The 20819-nt window shown below is 37.2% G+C and overlaps 1 protein-coding gene across 3 annotated transcripts in view; it reads left to right on the forward strand.

The window, feature by feature from the left end:
- Positions 1 to 5107: 5107 nt before the first annotated feature.
- Positions 5108 to 20819, forward strand: part of IPO11 (importin 11) — a 157589-nt gene continuing 141877 nt past the window's right edge. The window contains exons 1-2 of one of the 3 annotated variants that reach the window (XM_019743722.3): positions 5108 to 5271; positions 18338 to 18481. In XM_019743722.3, coding sequence (XP_019599281.1) covers positions 18344 to 18481 — 138 coding nt within the window. In that variant the 5' untranslated portion in view covers positions 5108 to 5271; positions 18338 to 18343. Of the gene's footprint in view, positions 5272 to 18316; positions 18482 to 20819 lie in introns of those variants that run through there. The other 2 variants (XM_019743732.3, XM_088796520.1) reach the window with 2 other exon arrangements.

Raw genomic sequence — 20819 nt, forward strand, 5'->3', positions numbered from 1 at the left:
TGAAACATTGTTATTGTGATGATACCCACATCTAAATGCTAGATACCCACATCTAAAATGAAGTGTTGCCTTACAAAGCTGGACAATTTTAAAGAGTACCTAGAGAATTAATTTCTACTATGCTGTCTAAATGTTAACAGAAAAATGTGATGAAATTTGGCTGAAAGAAATAATGTACCTTGAATACTATAAGATTCTTCTATAAACATTCTAATTTTTTTCAGATCATTATAAATGCTATTTTAGATTAATAAAATTAAGACAAAGATTATGTTCGCTGTTTAATACCAGCATGAGTCTAAGAATTCTCAGTATATTTAATATGAGATAATTGATACCTCCCAAAAGCATCTGTCAGATAAATATTTTCATATCACCATAAAATAATATATATCATATTGCAAAATGAAAATTTTTGAAGCTTTTCAAATACATTGGGTTATATTAGAGCTGATTTTATATTTTTATATTTGTATTTATGTATTATACCATTCTATCTTTATGTTGTATGTTATGGTTTCAAGTCTTGCCGCAAAATTTGGTTTTCTGTGAAATCCTGTGAAGTTGTTAGGGCAACCTTGATTACCCTATTTTACATATGGGGTAAGGGGTGGAGGAAGCCTGTGCCCTTGCCACAAGAGGACATCAGCCTGCCTTCTGTGGGCTCTGTTGTTGTCTTCATCCAACTGAAAGTTGTCATCAGTCACTCATCACTGGTGGAATGACAGGGAAGGTAAAGATACAACTTAAGTCATTCTAAATACAATTTAAATCAAATTCACTTTTGAATAACAATCCAATATAAGATTCAAGTGAATTCTAAAGTATAGAGTTAGAAAATTAAGTCTTTGGTTATCATGAATTTAAGAATAAATTGTGTCAAAAGTAACAAGGACAGAGATTTAGTAAGTAAAATTAACTTTATTTTCCCCTTCTATGCATTTCCTGGTCCCCAAAGGTAGGACGACTACATTGTAAATAAAATAAGAAACCAAGAAACGTAACTTGCCGAGATCCTGGAAAACACAAAAAGTATAAAAAAGATGAAAAATTTACCTGTGATCTACAATGCTGGGATAACCTCTATGAACATTTTGACATACACTGTTTTCTTCTATTATTTTAGCAACACATAGTTTTACTCATAAGTAGTTCAGGCCATACAATTTGCTGGGGGTTCTTTTGTTGTTGTTTTTTCCATAAAGTACAGTAACATAAAAAGCACTTCCTAGTTCAATAACCTTCTCTTCCCTTTGCAGTTTTCATCAGTTTTGTGGGGGAGGTAGGGGAGAGTTTTTATTATTAAATGCTAATTACATGAAAAAGGCAATTTTCCAAGTTATTAAACGACCTTGATATTTAATCAATATGGAAAGCTGCTGCAGAAGATTTCACCTTTTGAATGCGTAAGAATTTACTAAATCATTTCTATACCATTGTTGTAGAAGAAATAGAACCATATACATTTCAGTGCATACATGAAAAACATTTTCTATATTTGGGATTATTTCTCTAGTATAGATTTCCAAGAGTGGAATTATTTAGTCCAATTGTGAACATTTTAGTCTCTGGATATAAATATTGACAAATTATTTTCCAAAACAGTTGAATCCATTTTCATTCTTAATGGTAGAATTTGAAAAAATGCCAATTTCACCTTAAAAAATACCTAGGTACAGATACCCTTTTCCAAACTAGAAGTAGTTTTATTTTTCTTTGATTATTATAGTAATACTTAATGCAAAAAATTCCGATAATACAAAAAGATTTTAGATACTGAAACCCACTACCCAGAGTTCACTTCCATTAACATTAATATTTTCCAAGACTTATGGGATATATAAAATTCTTCTAAGCTCTTGTTCTTACCTGACTAAATATGATGGGCATCTTTTAATGTTAATAAATATAAATCTACATCATCGTTTTTAATAGGTCAATAGTATTCCACTGTATGAACATACCATAATTTATGTAATCCATCCTTACTGAAAGACATTGTTTCAAGTTTTTAAAAAATCGTAAACAAAACTGAATCTGCTCCAAATTATATTACCAAAGGCAGATCTATTTGTTTCTAATTAGGCAGATCCAATTAGCTGTGTTGTTATAGTGTAGAGTTGCATATGACCCAATTTTACACAAGTTGCAGTATTAAATGAAATGTAGCAAATTGGAGCATGTATTACTTTTCTATTGCTACTCTAAAAAATTATCACAAGCTTAAAACCACACAAATTTATTATATTCAAGTTCTAAGGGTCAGAATTCTAAAATTATCTGCAGAACTGAGTTTCTTCCAGAGGCTGTAGGGGAGAATCTGTTTCCTTGACTTTTTAAAGCTTCTCTTGGCTGCCTGCATTCCTTGACTGGCCCCACTTGGCTCTAACCTATGCTTGCATGGTTTCATACTCATATTCTCTCTGACACTCCTGCTTCCCTCTTATGAAGACCCTTATGATTGTATTGGGCATACAGGATAATCCAGAATAATCTTCCCATTTCCAGATCCTTCATTTAATCATATTGGCAAAGTCCCCTTTTCCACGAAAAGTAATACATTCACAGATTTCAGGGATTGGGATGTGGATACGCATATATTTTATTCTACCTCACAAAGAATACATCTAAATTTGAGGCTGTGCTCAAATTTAAGCACATGAATTTGGATAAACAAATAAGCACATTTAAGCACATGAATTTGGATAAACAACTTAATTCCTATGAGCATCATCTTCTAATCTGTAAATTGAGGAAAAAAATACTTGCCATATAGGGGATTAATAAATTAATTGTATCAAATGTCTACAGTTCAATGCCAGGCACTTAAAAAAAATTTAGAACAGTAACTGGCACATAGGAAATAGTTAGTAGAAGTTCACTTAAAAAAATTTAGAACAGTAACCGGCACATAGGAAATAGTAGAAGTTCACTTAAAAAAATTTAGAACAGTAACTGGCACATAGGAAATATTTAGTAGTAGTTAGTTATCACAATATAATTATTGAGGCAAAATGAGTTGCATTGTTATTATGCTTACTTGTTTCTTAGAACCTGCTTGAGACTGAGGAGTGTGGGAAGCCAGTGTTTCATTAATTTAGTATTTGCTTTATCAACTTCCTGCTTTCTCTTTTCAGTTCTAAACCATTTTGGGGGAAAGCGCTGAATTTATATTTGTATATTCTGAACAGATCCAGTGATGATTTAAACTAATTTAAATACATGTTTACCTTTTTCTCCAGAGAATCTGCAAATATGAAAATACAGCAATGAAATCCAGTATACATAGTATGTGACTAGGTTATACATTCATAGTAGCTAAAGCTAGTACCTCCAAATGAATCTTAATTTGGGGTCCTGAAATTGTAGACAAAATTTGTGTATGTGCATTTTTCTTAGTTATAGCTTTCCTTAGATTTCCACAGGATCCATTATCCTAAATAGAAAAATTACATTCTTTTAGGCCAACTTCTTCATTTTGATTCAAATTAGGTTATTTTTGTACTGCATATTCCTTATAGCCTTGTTACTCAATGTATGATCAATGGATCAGTAGCATTGGCATTAACTGGGAACTCATTGGAAGGGAAGCATCTCAAGCCCCACTTCAGACCAACTGAATCAGGATGTGTATTTTAACAATATCCCCATGTGAGTCTCTGCACACTGAAAATTTGAGAAGTATTATTTTTCAGTAAAATCAGAAGGTACAATTAAGACAAAAAAAATTTTTTTCCCCGCAATACCATCCAACTAGCAACAAACTCTGTTAACATTTTGGCATATACCGGGGACGCCACAAAAAAAAAAGTATACAAGTGGACACTTCGGTTAACGTTGCTCAAGCCGTAGTTCACTGTAATTAGAAGTGTCTGGACGTTGTTGGTAACCACTTAGAGCACCTCTTCTAATTGCAGAAGCCAAGTGTGTCTTGTATTCATCTTTATCAGTATATACTAAGTATTACAATTTTAATATGTACAGCTTTTCTTTCTTAAAATGTGTATACACTTTTTAGCACCTCTGTATTTATTTTTAAAAATGGGACCACTCTGAACATATTGTTTTGTAACCCACTCTTTCCCCAGCACATTGTGAATGTGTTAACAACATGTAACATGTCAACAAATACATGTCAACATAATTTTAATGGCCAATTTGTATTTTATTATATATGCATGTATTACGATTTAATAATTCCTTTCTCATTTAGGTAATTTTTCTCATTTAGGTCATTTAAGTAATTATTATAATTTTACTTTTAAAACCAGCCCTGTGGGATGAACATCCCCGTAATGCAGGGCTTATGTTTACTTGGTTCAAATCTTAACTGCCACTAATTAGCTGTGTGATCTTATGTAGGTCACTTGACTTCTCTGTACTTTAGTTTTTCTTATCTGTAAAATGGTTATAATAAACCACACTTTATGGGGTTGGTTTGAGGATAAAAATACACGATTTATATAAAGAACTTAGAACTGTACCAGACACATTCTAAATGCTGAATAAATGTTATCTATTTTTATTAATCTTTATGAACACTCAACTATTTCTTCACAAATTCTCTTTCTAAAGATAAAACTTAGGTCACTGAGCTAGCTAGTAGCAGAGGCAGGGGAATTGGACTTCCTTTTAATTTTTCCACCCTTGCTATCGTTCTGGAGTAGAGCACCCAACAAGTTTAGGACCTTAAAAAAATAGGTACTAATGATAGCGTTGACTAATGAAAGTAGGATTATTTTAGTAACTGTAATCTGCACAGATGGACCAGTAAAAACCCGTAAAACAATGCTTTAGATCAGCTGTTATCTAGAAATGGGACGAGAAAATGGTTCTGATTTAAGCTTCAATCAACCCAGGCGACAACTGATTTTCTCAGGAGTGGGGCAACGCGGATTTATGGTATCCATGGTTACAGATCCTGCTGAATCCAGGCTCCAGGCTCTTTATGTTGCGCATGCGCACACTGCTGCTACAGCCGCCCGGCGCCTTCTGTTTCGAAGAGGAAGCCCCTCCCCCGTCTTCCTTCCACTGCCCTATCGCAGTCTTCCTTTGCCTAGTCCACGCGCTGTGGGAGCCTGTGACGCGATATTTGCGCGACCGCGTCGTTTGGAGCTGCGACGCTGAACATGGCGCGTTCCTAGAAGCCGATCTCGGCATCAGTAGGCGGCGGCGTGTGGACTGGAAGCGTGGGGTGCGGGACCAACCGACGCCGCTCGGTGTTGGGGAGTGGAAGCCAGAGAGCCGGACTCTTCCAGATTGAACTAAGCGGTGAGGCCCCCGCCTGAGAGGCCCAGAGCACGCAGGATGGAAGGGAGGAGTGGGTTGGGCAGCTGAGACCCGTGAGGCGAGGGAGGAACGTGGGGCTACCGGCAGATCAGGGATAGCAGTGGGGCGGCGAGGGCGGCCTGCACGCTCGTCTCCCTGCGTAACCCTAGGTCCCCCTGGGAGCTCGGGGCTGTCCCGGTCAGACGGCAGAGGGAAGCATGGTCACGGAGGAATCGGGGTACTGGGAGGCAGACACGGGGTGGCAGAATGAGTAGAGCGTAGGGTGCCCATCCTGGCTGCTATTGCGGGCCAGAGTGGTGCCCTTGAGGGACAGGTGGTGCAGATTTTGAGAGATCTTGGTCATCTTTAGTATAAAGCCACTGTATGTTGTTATTGCACACACGACACTGCTGCTACTAGCAATACTGGGAAAGCTTTAATGAAATATTAGATCCTCGCTTACCTTCAATGAACAAGTGACGGAAGTTACACATTTTCTGGGAGGACCCGATTGCTGAGGTATGGCCGCCAATGCTCAAGCCCGGCGAGTTCTGCAGCTTTATATTTGGGGGTATTTGTGATTCAGCAAAACGATTTGAGGCCCATCGCATTTGTCATTTTTCTTTAGGCTTTTGTCTTATGGTGGTGATTGAGGGAAGTATTATTTCAAAGTGACTTGACAAAAACAGCTAGGACTGGTAAATTGCCTCCTGGTGCCAAGATTGCAATTGACATGTCCTCTCCTCCCCTCCACCCAGTTTAAAGGAGCTCAGTAGTCGTGCGGTAGTGTCCTTGAGATGTGGTTATTCTTCAGAAGGGAGTAAGGAAGAGCATTTTACCGGCCATAATTTTTTTTTGGATAGGGAATTAACTCCTTCATTTTCATGTTATTTCAAACTTCTCAGTTCAGTATAGAGGTTTCAGGTTAAGGATGAGTGACTCTAATATAAGACATCCATTGCATGACACTTTTTCTTACATCTTTCATCACTGAGGAAGATTTCTGGGAAATCAGAATGAAAATCTCTCCCTGTTGGTTGTGGTAGGATTGTGGAATTTTTTTCCTCCTGTAACCTAGCACAGGGAATAGTAGAAACAGTTTAATTATAGCACAGCTGTGTGGCAGTATGTTATATAGCCCTAGGGCAGCTGGACTACTCTGTCCTGGTTACACTTCCTAAAGCAGAAGAGAATTGTCACCACGAACGAATTTAATTGTGGTAATATAAATATGTGAAGATTATTTGGTAATTAACATAAAAATCTTTAGATTTTGTGACATTGTGAATGTTTTTTGCATTCAGATCAAACCAGTGTGCAAAAGATAGGCTGAGATACTAAAGATTTTTCCAGAGATAAGTGTATGTTTTTCCAGAAAGAAAAATATTCATGTTTTGGGAGATAATATGTTTGATTAGATAGAGTTTAACCTTTGTGTTGTATGTATGTATATGTGTCTGTATATGTATTTAATCTTGGGCTTCTAATTTCGTGTTATTGCTGGTACTTATTCATTTCTTTTTCTATCTGTACCAAATGTGGACTCTCAGTTAATATCAGATTGTTTATGGAAATGGCAAGACATACTTAGTACAGGTGCGAGTCTGGAGTGTCTTTGTTTGGTTTTCTAAATACCGAGCTGATTACAGATAAACTGAGAATTATATAAGCTTTGTAGCGCTTGAACTGGATCAATGTTCTACACCCTTGCTACTCAAAATGTGGTATATGGCATCACAGAGAGTTTATTAGAAATGTACAATCTCAGCCTTAACCCCAGATGTACTGAATCAGAATCTGCATTTTAACACGCTCTCCAGATAATACGAATGTGCGTTAAAGCTTGAGATGCACTACGTTGCTTGGTAAAGAAGACTGAGCTCATGCACAAACCTGTATAAAAATTGTAGCATCATTTATTTTAATCTGAGGTGATCTTACGCTGATTATGGAGTCTGATATATCTGGTTGAAGAAACAAAGGCCCAGCAATGGTCAGTGACTTACATAAGGTCATGCATTTCTAGATTTATAACTCAGGTTCTGACTCATTCCAGTGCTTTTCTTTTGCTAGTTACTGCCAGAGTTCACCTTATTAAAACTGAATTAAAGCCTTCATGAATGACAGCTAGGTATTTATTTAACAAGAGACATTTATTGAGTAATGGACAAGCAGCCCAAAAATCATTTGTATCTGTTGTAACTACTTCTGTTTCCCATGGTGGTTATTAACCCACTACCTCCTTCCTTATTTACTCTTTCCTGGATAATATTGCTTTCTACTTCACAGAAGAAATGAAATACGAGTACATTGGTGACAGCTTCGTAGCCTTTTGCTTTCTTTCACGTGCAAACATGTCTACCTCTATTTGTTCATCTCTAATTGTGCTCTGAATGTTTTCTCCCGAGGAACAATTTTTCTCGGTATATTAGTTTGCTATGGCTGCCATAACAAAATACTTCAGACTGAGTGACTTAAACAATATAATTTTTTTTCTTACAGTTTGGGATGCTGGAAGTCCAAGATGAAGAATTGGTTTCCTCAGGCCTTTTTCCATGACTTACAGATAACCACCATCTTTTTCCTCTTTACATGGTCATACTTTTGTGCACTAGGACCTTTGGTATCTCTTTTCCACGTTAGAACACCAGTCGTATTGGATGATGGCCTCATTTTAACTTAATTGCTTCTTCACAAATCTTATCTTTGATACTGAGGATACTGGTGGTGAGGACTCCCAACGTATGAATTTGTGGGGGACACAGTTCAGTCTGTAACACTTCTTATCCCTTTTTTACTCTCGACTGACACTAACTTGTCAGGATTTAAACACCCATTTTAAATACACTCTCCTCACTCTAGATTCACCTTCCGGTTCATCTGTAATCATTTCTTTTTCTTTCTTTTTTTTTTTTTAAAAACTTTTATTTATTTTAAGTTTGTTTTTCCAAGACCCATCAGCTCCAAGTCAAGTAGTTGTTTCAGTCTAGTTGTGGAGGGCGCAGCTCACACTGGCCCATGTGGGGATCGAACTGGCAACCCTGGTGTTACGAGCATCGCACTCTAACCAACTGAGCTCACCGGCAGCCCTTGTAATCATTTCTTAAGTTTCTCGCAACAGTTGTCTACATTACATTTTCTCCACCTCCTTATTACTTGTTGTTGTTTTTTTTAACAATATATTGAAGTCTGGCAATCCACTGCAGTCACTGAATTTCACGGGGTGATGGTCACCATTGATCTCTTTGTCATGCAATGTAATGGAATCTTTTAAATCATTTGACATTTTGGCTAGTCGTCCTCCTTGAAATTCTCTTATGCTTCTGTAACACTGTAGCCTCATTTCCCTCCTATGTCTTGGCCAGTCTTTCCTTGGTTTATTTTTCTCTCTTCTCTGACCATCTGGATATTTGTTTCACCCTGGGGTACTGTCTTCTGCTCTCTTCTGCCTTTGCCTACTTTCATTGAATGGTCTCATCCCTGAGGACTTCAACTGCTTTCTCTAATTTGATGGCTCCCAAATCTCTGCCTCTTTAGTACAGATCACTCTTCAACTCTGACATGTGGTGGTGCTGTTGTCTTAAGACGCCTTAAACTCAAGTGAAAAATTCTATATCTCACCCTTTCTGAAGTTGCTTCTCCTCCTTCTGTGATCCTGCAGGCACCTCTCAGTTGGAGATGCCCAGAATCTTAACTTTTACTGCCCTTAGGTGCTGCTCTCTCACCACTGAACTAATTAGTTACCAGATCTTGTTGTACCTATTTCATCAACTCTTTTCCGTGGCTACTCCCATGGTTCAGATTATCATTATTATCTGGACCTTTGTGTAAACCTGAATAATTCCCTTCCCTCCGAGAATGCATACCATCCCCCTCTACCCTTCCTTTTTCTATAGGCAGATTGCGGTGTGATTCTGCAGTCCTTCATGCACTTTCAGATTAAAATCCAAACTACCAAGCCTAGGAAATATAGACCTTAGTGATTTGGGCCTTGCTTGCTTTTTGCTTCCACCTTCTACTGTTTCCTGCCTCACATGCTTCTGTTGTGCTGAAGTATTTTCAGTTCTTCAAAAGTGTTGGGATGCTTTTTAAAATTGAGAGACACTTGTATGTTGTGTGTCTTCTGCCTAGAATTTACCCCTCACCTGTCTGACAAGCACCCATAGTGTACTCCTCTGGATAACTCCTACTCAGCACAAGCGCTACCTTGTTTGTTCCCTCCTGGGAAGCCTTCCCCTACCTCCCTATGGTGTTAGGCCTCTTACATTCTTTCATAACAGCTCATCACAGCGCTTATACTATATTGTAATTGTTTTTTGTTTTTCCTCTCTAGACCTGAATGTAGAGACTCTATTATTTATCTCTCAGAGCACTGCCTGGCCTGTACAAGCCGCTTCATTGTTGAAGACTCAATACAAGTTGAATCACCAGAGAATTGAAAAAATGTGGAATGTTATATAATCTAGATGTTGGACCGAGTAGGCTTGAAAAGTCAGAGAATTGGGTTCATTTTTGTGACTTTACACAACTATAAGCAGAGATTGGGATTTCGTTGTTGAATTCATTTATTTAGCAAATATTCACTTTTCCTACTGTTCTGGATTCTGGCAATATACCTAGAACAAATTGAAGTCCCTGGTCTCTGGACCTTAAATTTTAATGGAGAGTCTGGACAATAAACACATATATATTAGAATGTCAGATAGTTGAAAGTATTATGCATAACAATTAAGACTTTCCAGACCAGAGATTCTGGGTTGGGGGTTGGCTACTTTAGGTTGAGCGTCAGGTAAGACTTACTTGATTAGTTGATGACGTGAGCAGAGACTGGATCGGGGTTACAGAACAAGACATGCAGCGTTCCAGAGGCAAGTTTCCAGCCAGAAGGAACAAATACAAGGTCAGGACAAGATACATTTTATGTGTCTGTTCCACTAACGATGGACAGCATGTTTTCTCCAACACTGTCTTACTATAGATTGACACCTTTTCCTTGTCTGCTTGTATGCCTGTGCAGGAGTTTCCTGGTTATAGCACCAAGTGTGAAGCTGCTGGGTCAGGGCAATAACCTGGTCATAGGTCTCTCTGTCTCTGTCTCTGTCTCGCTCTCTCTCCCTCTCTCCCTGCCCCCCTGCCTCACACACACACGCACACACAGTCTCATTAACAATGGCAAGATCATTTTCCAAAGTGGTTGTAACAATATATACTACTAGCAGCTATGAATAAGAGTTTCTATTTCCATACATTCTTGCCAGCACTGGATATTTCCGGACTTTGTAGTTTTTGCCAATCTGGGGATTATAAAGTAATTTCCTAATGTTTTAAAAATTCCTGATAACCAGTGACATAGTATCTCTTCTCATATTTATTAACCATTTGGCTTTTTCCATCTATGCATTGTCTGTCTATATTCTTTGTCCAGTTTTCTTGCTTTGTTGATTCACAAGGATTCCTTGTATATTCTGTATAATAATCCTTGGACTGTTTCAGTCATTTAAAATCCTCCTAATCTTTACCTTGTTAACTTTATGTATGGTGTTTTCATTGACTCCATTAATTTTGGCCTTTAGTTTTGATGTATAATTTATCAGGAAGATAAGCTATAGTCTTCATGTTGTATATGGTTCTCAGGTCTAAAGCTGAAAAAAACAAACAAATGCCAAAATAGTTTGATTTCATTTGCGGTATCAATTGACAACATTGTGCTCAAAAAGAAAAGAAAAAAAAAGTGTAACCCAAAGTTTTGTATTGAGTTGGGATAGGACATTTGAATTCTAGGTTCCAGAGATGATACTGATGAGCCTGTGATCTTAGAGAAGTCAGAGTTTATTTCCTTAACCTCTTTGGGACACAGTTTCTTGGTCAGTAAAACAAAATGCTTAAATTAGATATACTTATTGTTTAGAACAGATATAGATGGCTCCATGGTGATAGGAAAGTTATTTTAATGATTCAAAACATTTTAATGATGAAGTGTATAATAGTTCCTAAGTGTGAGGGCATTACTGGGCATATCGCCTATGCATGGGTGAATTTCACTTTTAATGAATGAATTTTTAAAAATGCAGTGACTCCTTAGGCTAAACTCTCAAAACGAGAATGAGATTCTTCTAAGAATAATAGACAGTGATGTCCTAGACCCGTAATTGGAAACTATCGATCAAAGGTGTATATAGTTGACGAAGACTAATGATCCCTTAACACTTAGCAAAAGGTTTTCACTAAATTTAAATCTGATCGGTTATAGTCTGTTAAATTTAGGCAGGTGCTATTAATCCAGTTCAAAGAACAATAGCCAGTTCAAAGAACAATAGCTCGAAATCAAGCTTACTGCTTTTCCTTCCTATTTCTTTGTTTTACATCAGAGAAGGAATTTTAAAACCAATAAGCATAATTGTTGTTCTTAGTAGTTTTTATACAGATGTGTATTTTTTTGTTTCGGCCAAAGGAATGTCAAAGAGGTGCATGGTGACACTAGTTGGGGACTCACCGCTGACCTTGTCTTGGTGTGGGGGTCACTATTGTTTAGGATAAGCTCCTTCACTTCCTGTAGGAGGTGTTCAGGCGTGGGAGACTCATGTATACCAAACAGGCAAGAGAAGTACTGCAGTTTATCATTGCCATTTCTCTCAAATCTCCAAGTGAGGCACAAATGCGTGGGTTTATTGGACGGCACTTCTCTCACAGTGCCTCCTGGCTCTGTATAATGCCTTCTTACATGGGTATATAATTTACCCCACTAGAGTACGAGCATACTTGTTCTATTGTAGCTCGCTTTATTGTGCTTCACAGATGTTGCGTTTTTTTACACACTGAAGGCAAGACCTTCCCCTAGCAAAAAGATTACAACTCACTCTATTGTTGTGATCTAGAACCAAGCCTGCAGTATCTCCGAGATCTGACTGCATACTCTTCACAAGGGCAGGGATACTTTTTGTATTTTTAGTTCATTGATGTATCTCAGGTGCCTAGAATGATATCTGACATTTGTAGGTGTTCAATAACTATTTATTGAATGAATAAAGGTAGAAAAGTCTAATGATAAACCAAATAAATGTCAGAAAGCTGATTGGAGAGCACAAGATGGGAACAAAGGGTGTTAGCTATTCCCAGTGAAAAGTAGTGTTAAATTTTGTTGGCTCGATGTGCCCCATTTCAGCAGAGGAAGATAATGAATGGACTGTTCACTAATTTATTCCTTCATTTTTTTTCAGCCATTCAGCATACTGTTTACTCTTGTAGTATCTTGTGTAGATATTTCTTTCTTTACTATGATATAATTCCAGAAAGGTACTTGTTTCTTTGACTTCTTTCTGTTTTACCTTTTCTAAAAGTCAGCTTTCCACTCTTCAAAATCACAATCACATTATTACTTTCTTTAGTTCGTCGAACATTTACTGAGCATTTGCTATATCCCTGACACTACCAGGTGCTGGCATATGTAGATGAATAAGATTAGAATTCTTGCCTCTAAGCAGCCCATGATTTGGTAGATGAGATGCAAGTTAACAAGGAAATCGATGTGACACGTGTGCACTGTGTAGAATGGTCGTGGGGAGGAAGGGGCCCTTACTATCTACTGCAGTCACAGATTTCCAGAGGCCATGTCAGCCGTGAATAGCTACTTTAGTGATCTCTGTGTCATGACCCATTAGCTGCCATTTAAAAAGACATACACAAAAGCAGACAGAATTGTATAATGAACCCAGTCTACCCACCACCCAGTTCTAACAATTACCGGCTCATTATCAGTCTTATTTCATCTTACCTCCACCTACTTGCCCCCAAACTACCATTGGCGTGCGAACTAGAAGCTTGCTCAGATTCAGGTTTAACTTTTTTCTGGCAAGATGCTTTAATTTAAGATTTTGGCTCCTGAAAATAATAAAATGGTTCTTTATCTTTAAGCTTTCTAATATGGTAACTTTTCTATTTTGCTTATCTTTGAACTCTTCTTTGGTCTTCACAGAAGTTTGTTTCTTTCTTGTCTTGGACACATTATCTCTCTCTAGTTCGCTTTTGACTTCAGGCAGTTTAGCAGTTTTGTAATATTTCCTATCCATGATTCCCGAAGAATGTGTTTTCTGCCTCCTCTTCTTTTTGTAGACTTGGGTTGTAGATTATGATTCGACTTAAATGTGGAATATGGTGATGCTTTTGTCGTCAGATATTTCAGCTCTTTCCTCGTATTACTTTGCCTGTTCTTGTTCCACAGTTTCTGAGTTTCCTTTATGTTAAAACATAGCTTACATTTTCTTAAATTCCGTCATGTTTACTTTGTGTAAAGCTCAAAACGTGCATGTCTTCACCTCACATTTTCTTTTGATAGAGAGTATTTTTAATGATGCAGCATCTAACTACAGAAGTAGAGATAGTGCTGTAAGGAAGCTTTTTGGGTGTCCTGTTTGCCTCATGGTCAGGTTTTCATTTTCATATTTTGAATCCCATCTTTTTTGTAGCACATTATTCTGTAGGCTCCCATTCATTACTTTCTCCCAGGAGCTTTCTTCTCTGCATGTATTGACCGAAGTTCTTGAACCCTGAAAACCCTTGCTGTGTTTCCAGATGGTTGTCCTGGCCAAGAGGTCACTGAGAATTCCAACATCTTCCTCTTTCTGTCTTGAGGGGAAAAGGATGCTTGGAACACTCTTTGGGGTGTAGCACTTCTTACCATCAGGTGGCACTGCAGATTACTCTGTGTTTACATCTTTAGGAATGTTAGCTTTAGCAGTTGTTATCTGGTGAAGAAACAAATTAATGTGGAAACAGTCATGGAGAAGACTTCAAAATGAAATTAAAGACAATATGTTGCTAACAAATGCAAACTTATTTTCCTTTTATGCAATGAAAGTGTACTGTATATAATACGTGATGCTTAAAAGAAAGTAAATAATGAATTAGAACTTTTGGGTTAGTTTTATTTTTCTTAGATTATTAAATAGATTTAAAACTATTGTTTTTATAAACACCAAATAGTAAGAATATTACGTACTTTGTAAAACATGACTATTTGCAGTTAAAACTGCTGTTAGATTACAAGACTCAGAGTCCCCTGAGAGGAGCAGATTGTTTTTTGGTAAACATTGCGATCACAAATCTAGGCAATATGACAGAACTGTTGCTTATCAACTCTTGTTACTGAAGACCAAGTTTGTAAGCTTTCTCTACTCAACTTTTATTAAGATAGTGCAGTTGATGACCACATTATCTACTTAAATGTGTGATATTTAATATAGTGCTGTGATTTTTTGGTATGTGCTTGACAAGATAAATACATGATAATTTCAAGCTTTCAAGAAGTTGAGATGTTTTAGGAGTCGGGAAGAGAAATGAAGCAAATTTTCCCATGGAAATCGAGAACAGATATAAAGTGAAAATTCTTGGCCTTTTTAAAAATGTCTTCTCTTCATAAAGGTACGATACGATGTCTGACAATTATGTTTGCGAACTTGTTGCTATGATATTGCTCACCTTTTTTGATATCAGAGGGGGTTATTCATTATGAATTTGTACCAACTGGGCAAACAGTTAACCATGTTCACTATTTGGAAGTGCTAAAAAGGTGTGTGAAAAAGTTAGACGACCTGAACTTTTTGCCAACAATTCATGGCTCTTGCATCACGACAATGCACCAGCTCACACAGCACTGTCTGTGAGGGAGTTTTTAGCCACTAAACAAATAACTGTATTGGAACACCCTCCCTACTCACTTGATATGGCCCCCAATGACTTCCTTCTTTACCTGAAGATAAAGGAAATATTGAAAGGAAGACATTTTGATGACATTCAGGACATCAAGGGTAATATGATGACAACTCTGCTGGCCATTCCAGAAAAAGAATTCCTGAATTGCTTTGAAGGGTGGACTAGGCACTGGGGAATACATCGAAGGTGACCATAGTGATATTCAGCAATGAGGTATGTAGCACTTTTTCTAGGATGCATTTGCCGATGTAATTGTCAGACCTCGTATGTAGACTGTAATAATCCTCGTAACCCCTGGGGCTACCTAAACACAACTACTGTTTATAATCTGTTGTTTCCCACTTGTCTTTTGTTCTTAGGTATTTTTATATTTCTGTAGTTTCACACATATTTTTTATTTGACAATATAGATAGCCCTCTAATTACAAAACAGACTAAGAATATTTTTAAGTCCTGATTGGTTTAAGAGGATTTAAGCTTATAGCTTCTATTACCAAGTGGGAGTTTGTAGGTCCTTTGAAGAGGGTAAGGGGGATCAAATATATGGTGATGGAAGGAGAACTGACTCTGGGTGGTGAACACACAATGGGATTTATAGATGATGTAATACAGAATTGTACACCTGAAATCTATGTAATTTTACTAACAATTGTCACCCCAATAAATTAAAAAAAAAAAAAAGAAACCCTTGAGTAGATGTGGTATTTAAGGAGTAAAGAAAAGAAAGCAAGGAAATAATTCCTCCTTGTTATATATGTTTTATTGCATATTTTTTATTTCCAAATAGATCAACCTTTGACAGTCTGCTTGAAGTCTCATAGGGATTTCGTAGGGAATGCTTCAGCAGCCCTGGTGGTTCTTTAAATGAAGGGTATTTGGAGATATGTGGGAGCATCTTTAGCCAAAACAATCCCTAGGAAGTGTTATTTACATATAGTATGCAAGGATGTTGAACAACCTATAATGTCCCAACACCCACATGACCTCTGTTGAGAAACTGAAATGAATCCAAACTGTACTGTATGGATTTGAAAGGGACTGGAATCTTTGGAACCTTCTTGGCTTACGTCCCAAGTCTTATCTTTAATCTTGCTCTAATTTCTTTGACAAATGCTCTTCCGTGCTCTGAATTAACATCAGTTACTGTGGTTGATACTCTAGCCACGTTTTTCATTTCTTCAGTCACTTTTCCTTGTCTCTTGCCAACTTTGACATTTACATAGTCAAAGCACTTAAAAAGGTAAGAGCTTTATTAAGATATAATGCACAGACCATACAATTCATTTACTGAAAGTATACAATTCAGTTTTTAGTACATTCACAGAGTTATGCAACTACCACTTTTCATTATCCCATTTTCGTCATCCCAAATAGAAACCACGTTCCCATCAGCAGTAACTCCACATTTTCCCCTGGTCCCCTAGTTCTAGGCAGTCACTTTTGTACTTTTTATAAATTCTGTACATTTCATAAAAATGGAATCGTACAACCATGGTCTTTTGTGACTGCCTTCTTGCACTTAGCATAATGTTTTCTAGGTTCATTTACGTTATAGCATATATGAAAAAGGATTTCATTTCTTTTCACTCTTTTCATGTGGATATCCAGTTGTTCTAACACCATTTGTTGAAAAGACTGTGCTTTCTTTCTCCATTGAATTGTCCTGGTGCCCTTATTGAAAATCAGTTGACCTTAGATGTAAGGGTTTGTTTCTGGACTTTCAAATCTGTTTCATTGACTTATATATCTATCCTTAAGCCAGTCACCAACCCTGTCTTGATTATTGTAGCTGCGTCGCAAGTTTTGAAATCAGAAAATGTGAGTGAATTTCCTATTTCTGTTTTTGCTTGTGATCAGAGAACATATTTGCGTGATTTCAGTCCTTTTAAATTTGTTGACGGTTATTTTGTGGCCTAGCAGATGGTCTGTCCTGGAGAATGTTCCATATACACTTCATGTATACTCAAGAAGAGTGTATGCATTCGTCTGTTGTTGCGTGGAATGTTCTGTAAATGTCTGTTAGGTCTAGTTTGTATATAATGTCGTTCAAGACTTATTTCTTGGTTGGTCTACTTCCTAGTTCTACCTATTATTATTATTATTATTTTCTATCTATTTTTTGTTCTACCTATTAAGGTAGAGTATTGAAATCTCCAGTTGTTACTTTTCCTGGTGTGGAACCTCTACCCTCTGAGCAGGCTCGGGTAGCCCTGAATAGGCCCACTATTCCTGGGCTCATGCTTGGTGTAGAGCATCTGCATCTTGAATGGTGCCTTGGTGGAAGAACAGAGCCCTAGACCTCTCAGCTATGCTTGCCTGGAATGCAGCTGCAACACGTAGCTGGGCTGGATGAGAAATGCTGGCTGCTTGCCCTTCTTGGGGTGAACCTGTAGCCATAAATTAGGAGCATTGGTGAGAAAAAGCCGCATGTTCCTGGCTGTATCTGCCTGGAGTAGAGCTTCTGTCACACTGTGGGGCAGGATGGCTCCAATGCCACAGATTCTTGCTGTTCTTACCCAGATTTACTAGTATTTCTTGCATAAAGGTTTCCCCATTCGCCATATGTTATTAACCACACTTTTCAGAGACTTTAAAAGGTTGCTTTTTATAATTTTTACTGGTCATGGTAGGTTCACTGAGGAGAACGGAAGCTCTTCTTGCCACCATTCGAGAAGTGCTGTGGAAAAGAGACTATTTCTATTTCTTTTAAACTGGAAGTTGGGTCTAGAGTCTTCATTAGATTAAGGCTGATCATTTTTGGTGTGTCAGAGGTGAGGTTGCATACTTTTTATTGCATCACATCAGGAGGCACCTAAGGTTAAGTTGTGCAGCTGTTCATGATACTAAGTTTGCTTTCTTGATTGAAGGTTTGTTTCTTTATTGTACTTAGCTAGTAGTCTGTGGGATTTTACTTGGACACACTGGGACTATTCTGTTCCCCAATAGCTCCTCTTTCTTTTTTTTTTTCCTTTCCCTTCCGTTCTTCCGCCTGCTCCCCTCCCCCTTACCTTAGTCCCCCCTCCTAGGTTGGTGCAAAAATAATTGCAGTTTAAAAGGTTAAAAATAATTGCAAAAACCAAAATTACTTTTGCACCAACCTAATACAGTGCGTGACATGTAACATGCTCAGGTAATGGCTGTTTTGTGAAAATTTTTATTTTTATTTTAGCTGGCTTGAATTGAATTACAGGAATTTTAAGTAAGTGTGGTACATAGAAAGACAGAAATCCAGCTGAAACATGAAGGAGTCGGTGAATGAAGTATCAGAGTAATCAGAATATTGAAATCTTTTCTCCAATTATGTTTCTGTTAATTTTTCACGTGTGATGTACATTTCAGTATGTTACTTTGTCATCGCCAGGTTTCCATGGATCTCAATAGTGCCAGCACTGTTGTTCTCCAGGTCTTAACGCAGGCCACCAGTCAGGATACCGCTGTGTTAAAACCAGCCGAGGAGCAGTTGAAACAATGGGAGACACAGCCAGGTTTCTATTCAGTGTTGCTGGTAAGTTCTAAATAGTTCACCATTATTTTTAACATGAGATACCATTGCTGTATTCATTGTTTTAAAAACCTACTTGAATTGGTGGTTTACCTAATGAAACGGATCCAAATATTTGGCTGCCATTGCCCTGCCATTTACTAATTCAGGGCATGGCTCTTTGAGGGTGTTTGTTACGGGTGATAAATAACCGAGCAGGATATTGGTTGTATCTGCTCAGGAGGCTACGTTGTGCTGATTGTCTGTTGTAGCCTGTGAATGCTGTCCTAAGAGTGTAGGGAGGACTTGCCTTCATCCGTGCCCAGTTCATTGGTGTCGTCGGAATTGTTCAGGTCTCCCCGCTGCAGCGGCAGAGGCAGGTCTACCTTGCTCGCTGTGTTTCACTTGAAAACATTGCCTTCTTTTCCAAAGGAAAATTTTTATTTTCTTGGTGTATCTGCATTTTTCCTGGGTGTTATGAGAAATTGCATAATAATTTAATTAACAATATATGTATGCTTTAGCGTTTGGTTAGTTAATCAAAATTGTTTTCTCAATACCAGAATGAAAGAATATCTTTTTGTGTTAAGGGCCATCCTTATTCTTCTGAAAATTGCAGAACTCTGATTAGTATTTGAGATACAGTTTTTGGTAAGGGCCTGTGAGGCTACCAATTGGATCAAAAACTGTTTGTGACTGGGTCACAACAGACAAATTCAGAGCAACACTGTTTACTGTATCTTGTAAAATAGAAAACTATAGCAATGGACATGCATATTTTGACTTTATGGCTAAAATATTTGAGTTGTTTGTTAAATTTAAGAAGATACTAGTCATGACTGTAAGGGAAATAAAATGTCCATAAGTCATACTTGGTACTCTGAAAGTAACATGAAAGTTGGCTGTTTTGGGCTCAGTAACAAAAAGGTAAGAAAGAGATTGATTTTTTTAAAGATGTTCAAATCTTATTTTTATGTAGATAATCATGTTTGTAAATGTTGGGCACAGTATAAATCTTTAGAAAATCTGAGTGTCTTTACTCTTCATATGCTTATTTAAATGAATATACTCTATATTTAGCCTTGTGTTTTTTCATGCCAAATGGAATTTCTTCTTTTAGTTTCTGTTGCACCTTAAAAATACCAATAGGCTTTCTTGATGTTGACTTTTTATGTAACATATGAATTATTAAGTTCCTGAACCTTTTGTTTCTATTTTTACTAGTTACACTTTTTTTCTTAGAGGGATAGTAAAATTTCTTTTAGATGGAATAGATTATATATAACAGATTAAGAACTGCTGAGTTTAACTTAATTCTTCCTTTTCCCCTGTACTCACTTACTATCTTGGCACACTTAGTCTGTTTTAGCCTTAGCTGTTCATTGTAGATTAGAGATTCCTAAATTTGTATACCTGATCTTAGGTTTGTGTTCCAGTCCTATTATTCAAAACATGTGTGGAATACTCCTTGGATTGACAACTGCAGCTTGAACTTTTCTTGGTTCTCTATGTGTAGCTGAGATAGGCTTAGATACACCAACTTACGCAGCTTTCCCACATTACTTCCATTCACTCACTTATTCGCTCAATAGATACTTAGGAAGGTTCTATTATGCTGGACTGCTAGACTCTAGGCATAAGACATGATTCAATCTAGTGTGGAAGGTAGACATATAAAGTGTTAACATCGAATGTGATTAATGCGGTGAGAGAAGTCCATTCTTTCTTTTGCAAAGGAGACTCAAAATGAGGGACTCTGACTCAGTTGTCATGGATACTAAGGAATAAATGGGCATTACCCAACTATCTTTGTAATCTTTGTGTGTGTGCGTGCAAATGATTTTCGAAAAATTGGAAATTATGGTATGCGTACCTGTTTTCAGTACTTAATATAATATTTTCCTATTATTATGGAAATATTTATATATAGGAAATAATAATATTTCCTATTATTATGTAATTTCCTAAAATTACACTTCCACAGTGTAATTTTTGGTTTTGAGCTATTCCCACACAAGGTTGTGTTTAAGAGGTCAGTTCTAGGGATTTGAGCTGTGTTTGGGCTGAGGTGGAGTGCAATTCTGGTCAGTTAACATATTCCTTAACATATTCCTACATTTGTCCTATGCCTCCACTATTCTAGATAAGTTTTTTTACAAAGAAATAACACACTTTAATTCTTAATGTTTGTGATATTTTAAATTACAGTGGAAGTATTAATTTTACTGGTCTTGTTATTTGCATGTACATTTATAACTCAGTTATAAACTTTTGATAATAATTTAAATAAATTTTTTGATAAAAAATTAAAGGTCACAGACAGAATAGTTGTTATTTTCTCCTCGATTATTAAGATCTTGTT

Source organism: Rhinolophus sinicus, chromosome 3 (assembly GCF_057876585.1).
Source record: "Rhinolophus sinicus isolate RSI-liver-muscle chromosome 3, RSI-T2T, whole genome shotgun sequence".
Classification (NCBI taxonomy): Eukaryota; Metazoa; Chordata; class Mammalia; order Chiroptera; family Rhinolophidae; genus Rhinolophus; species Rhinolophus sinicus.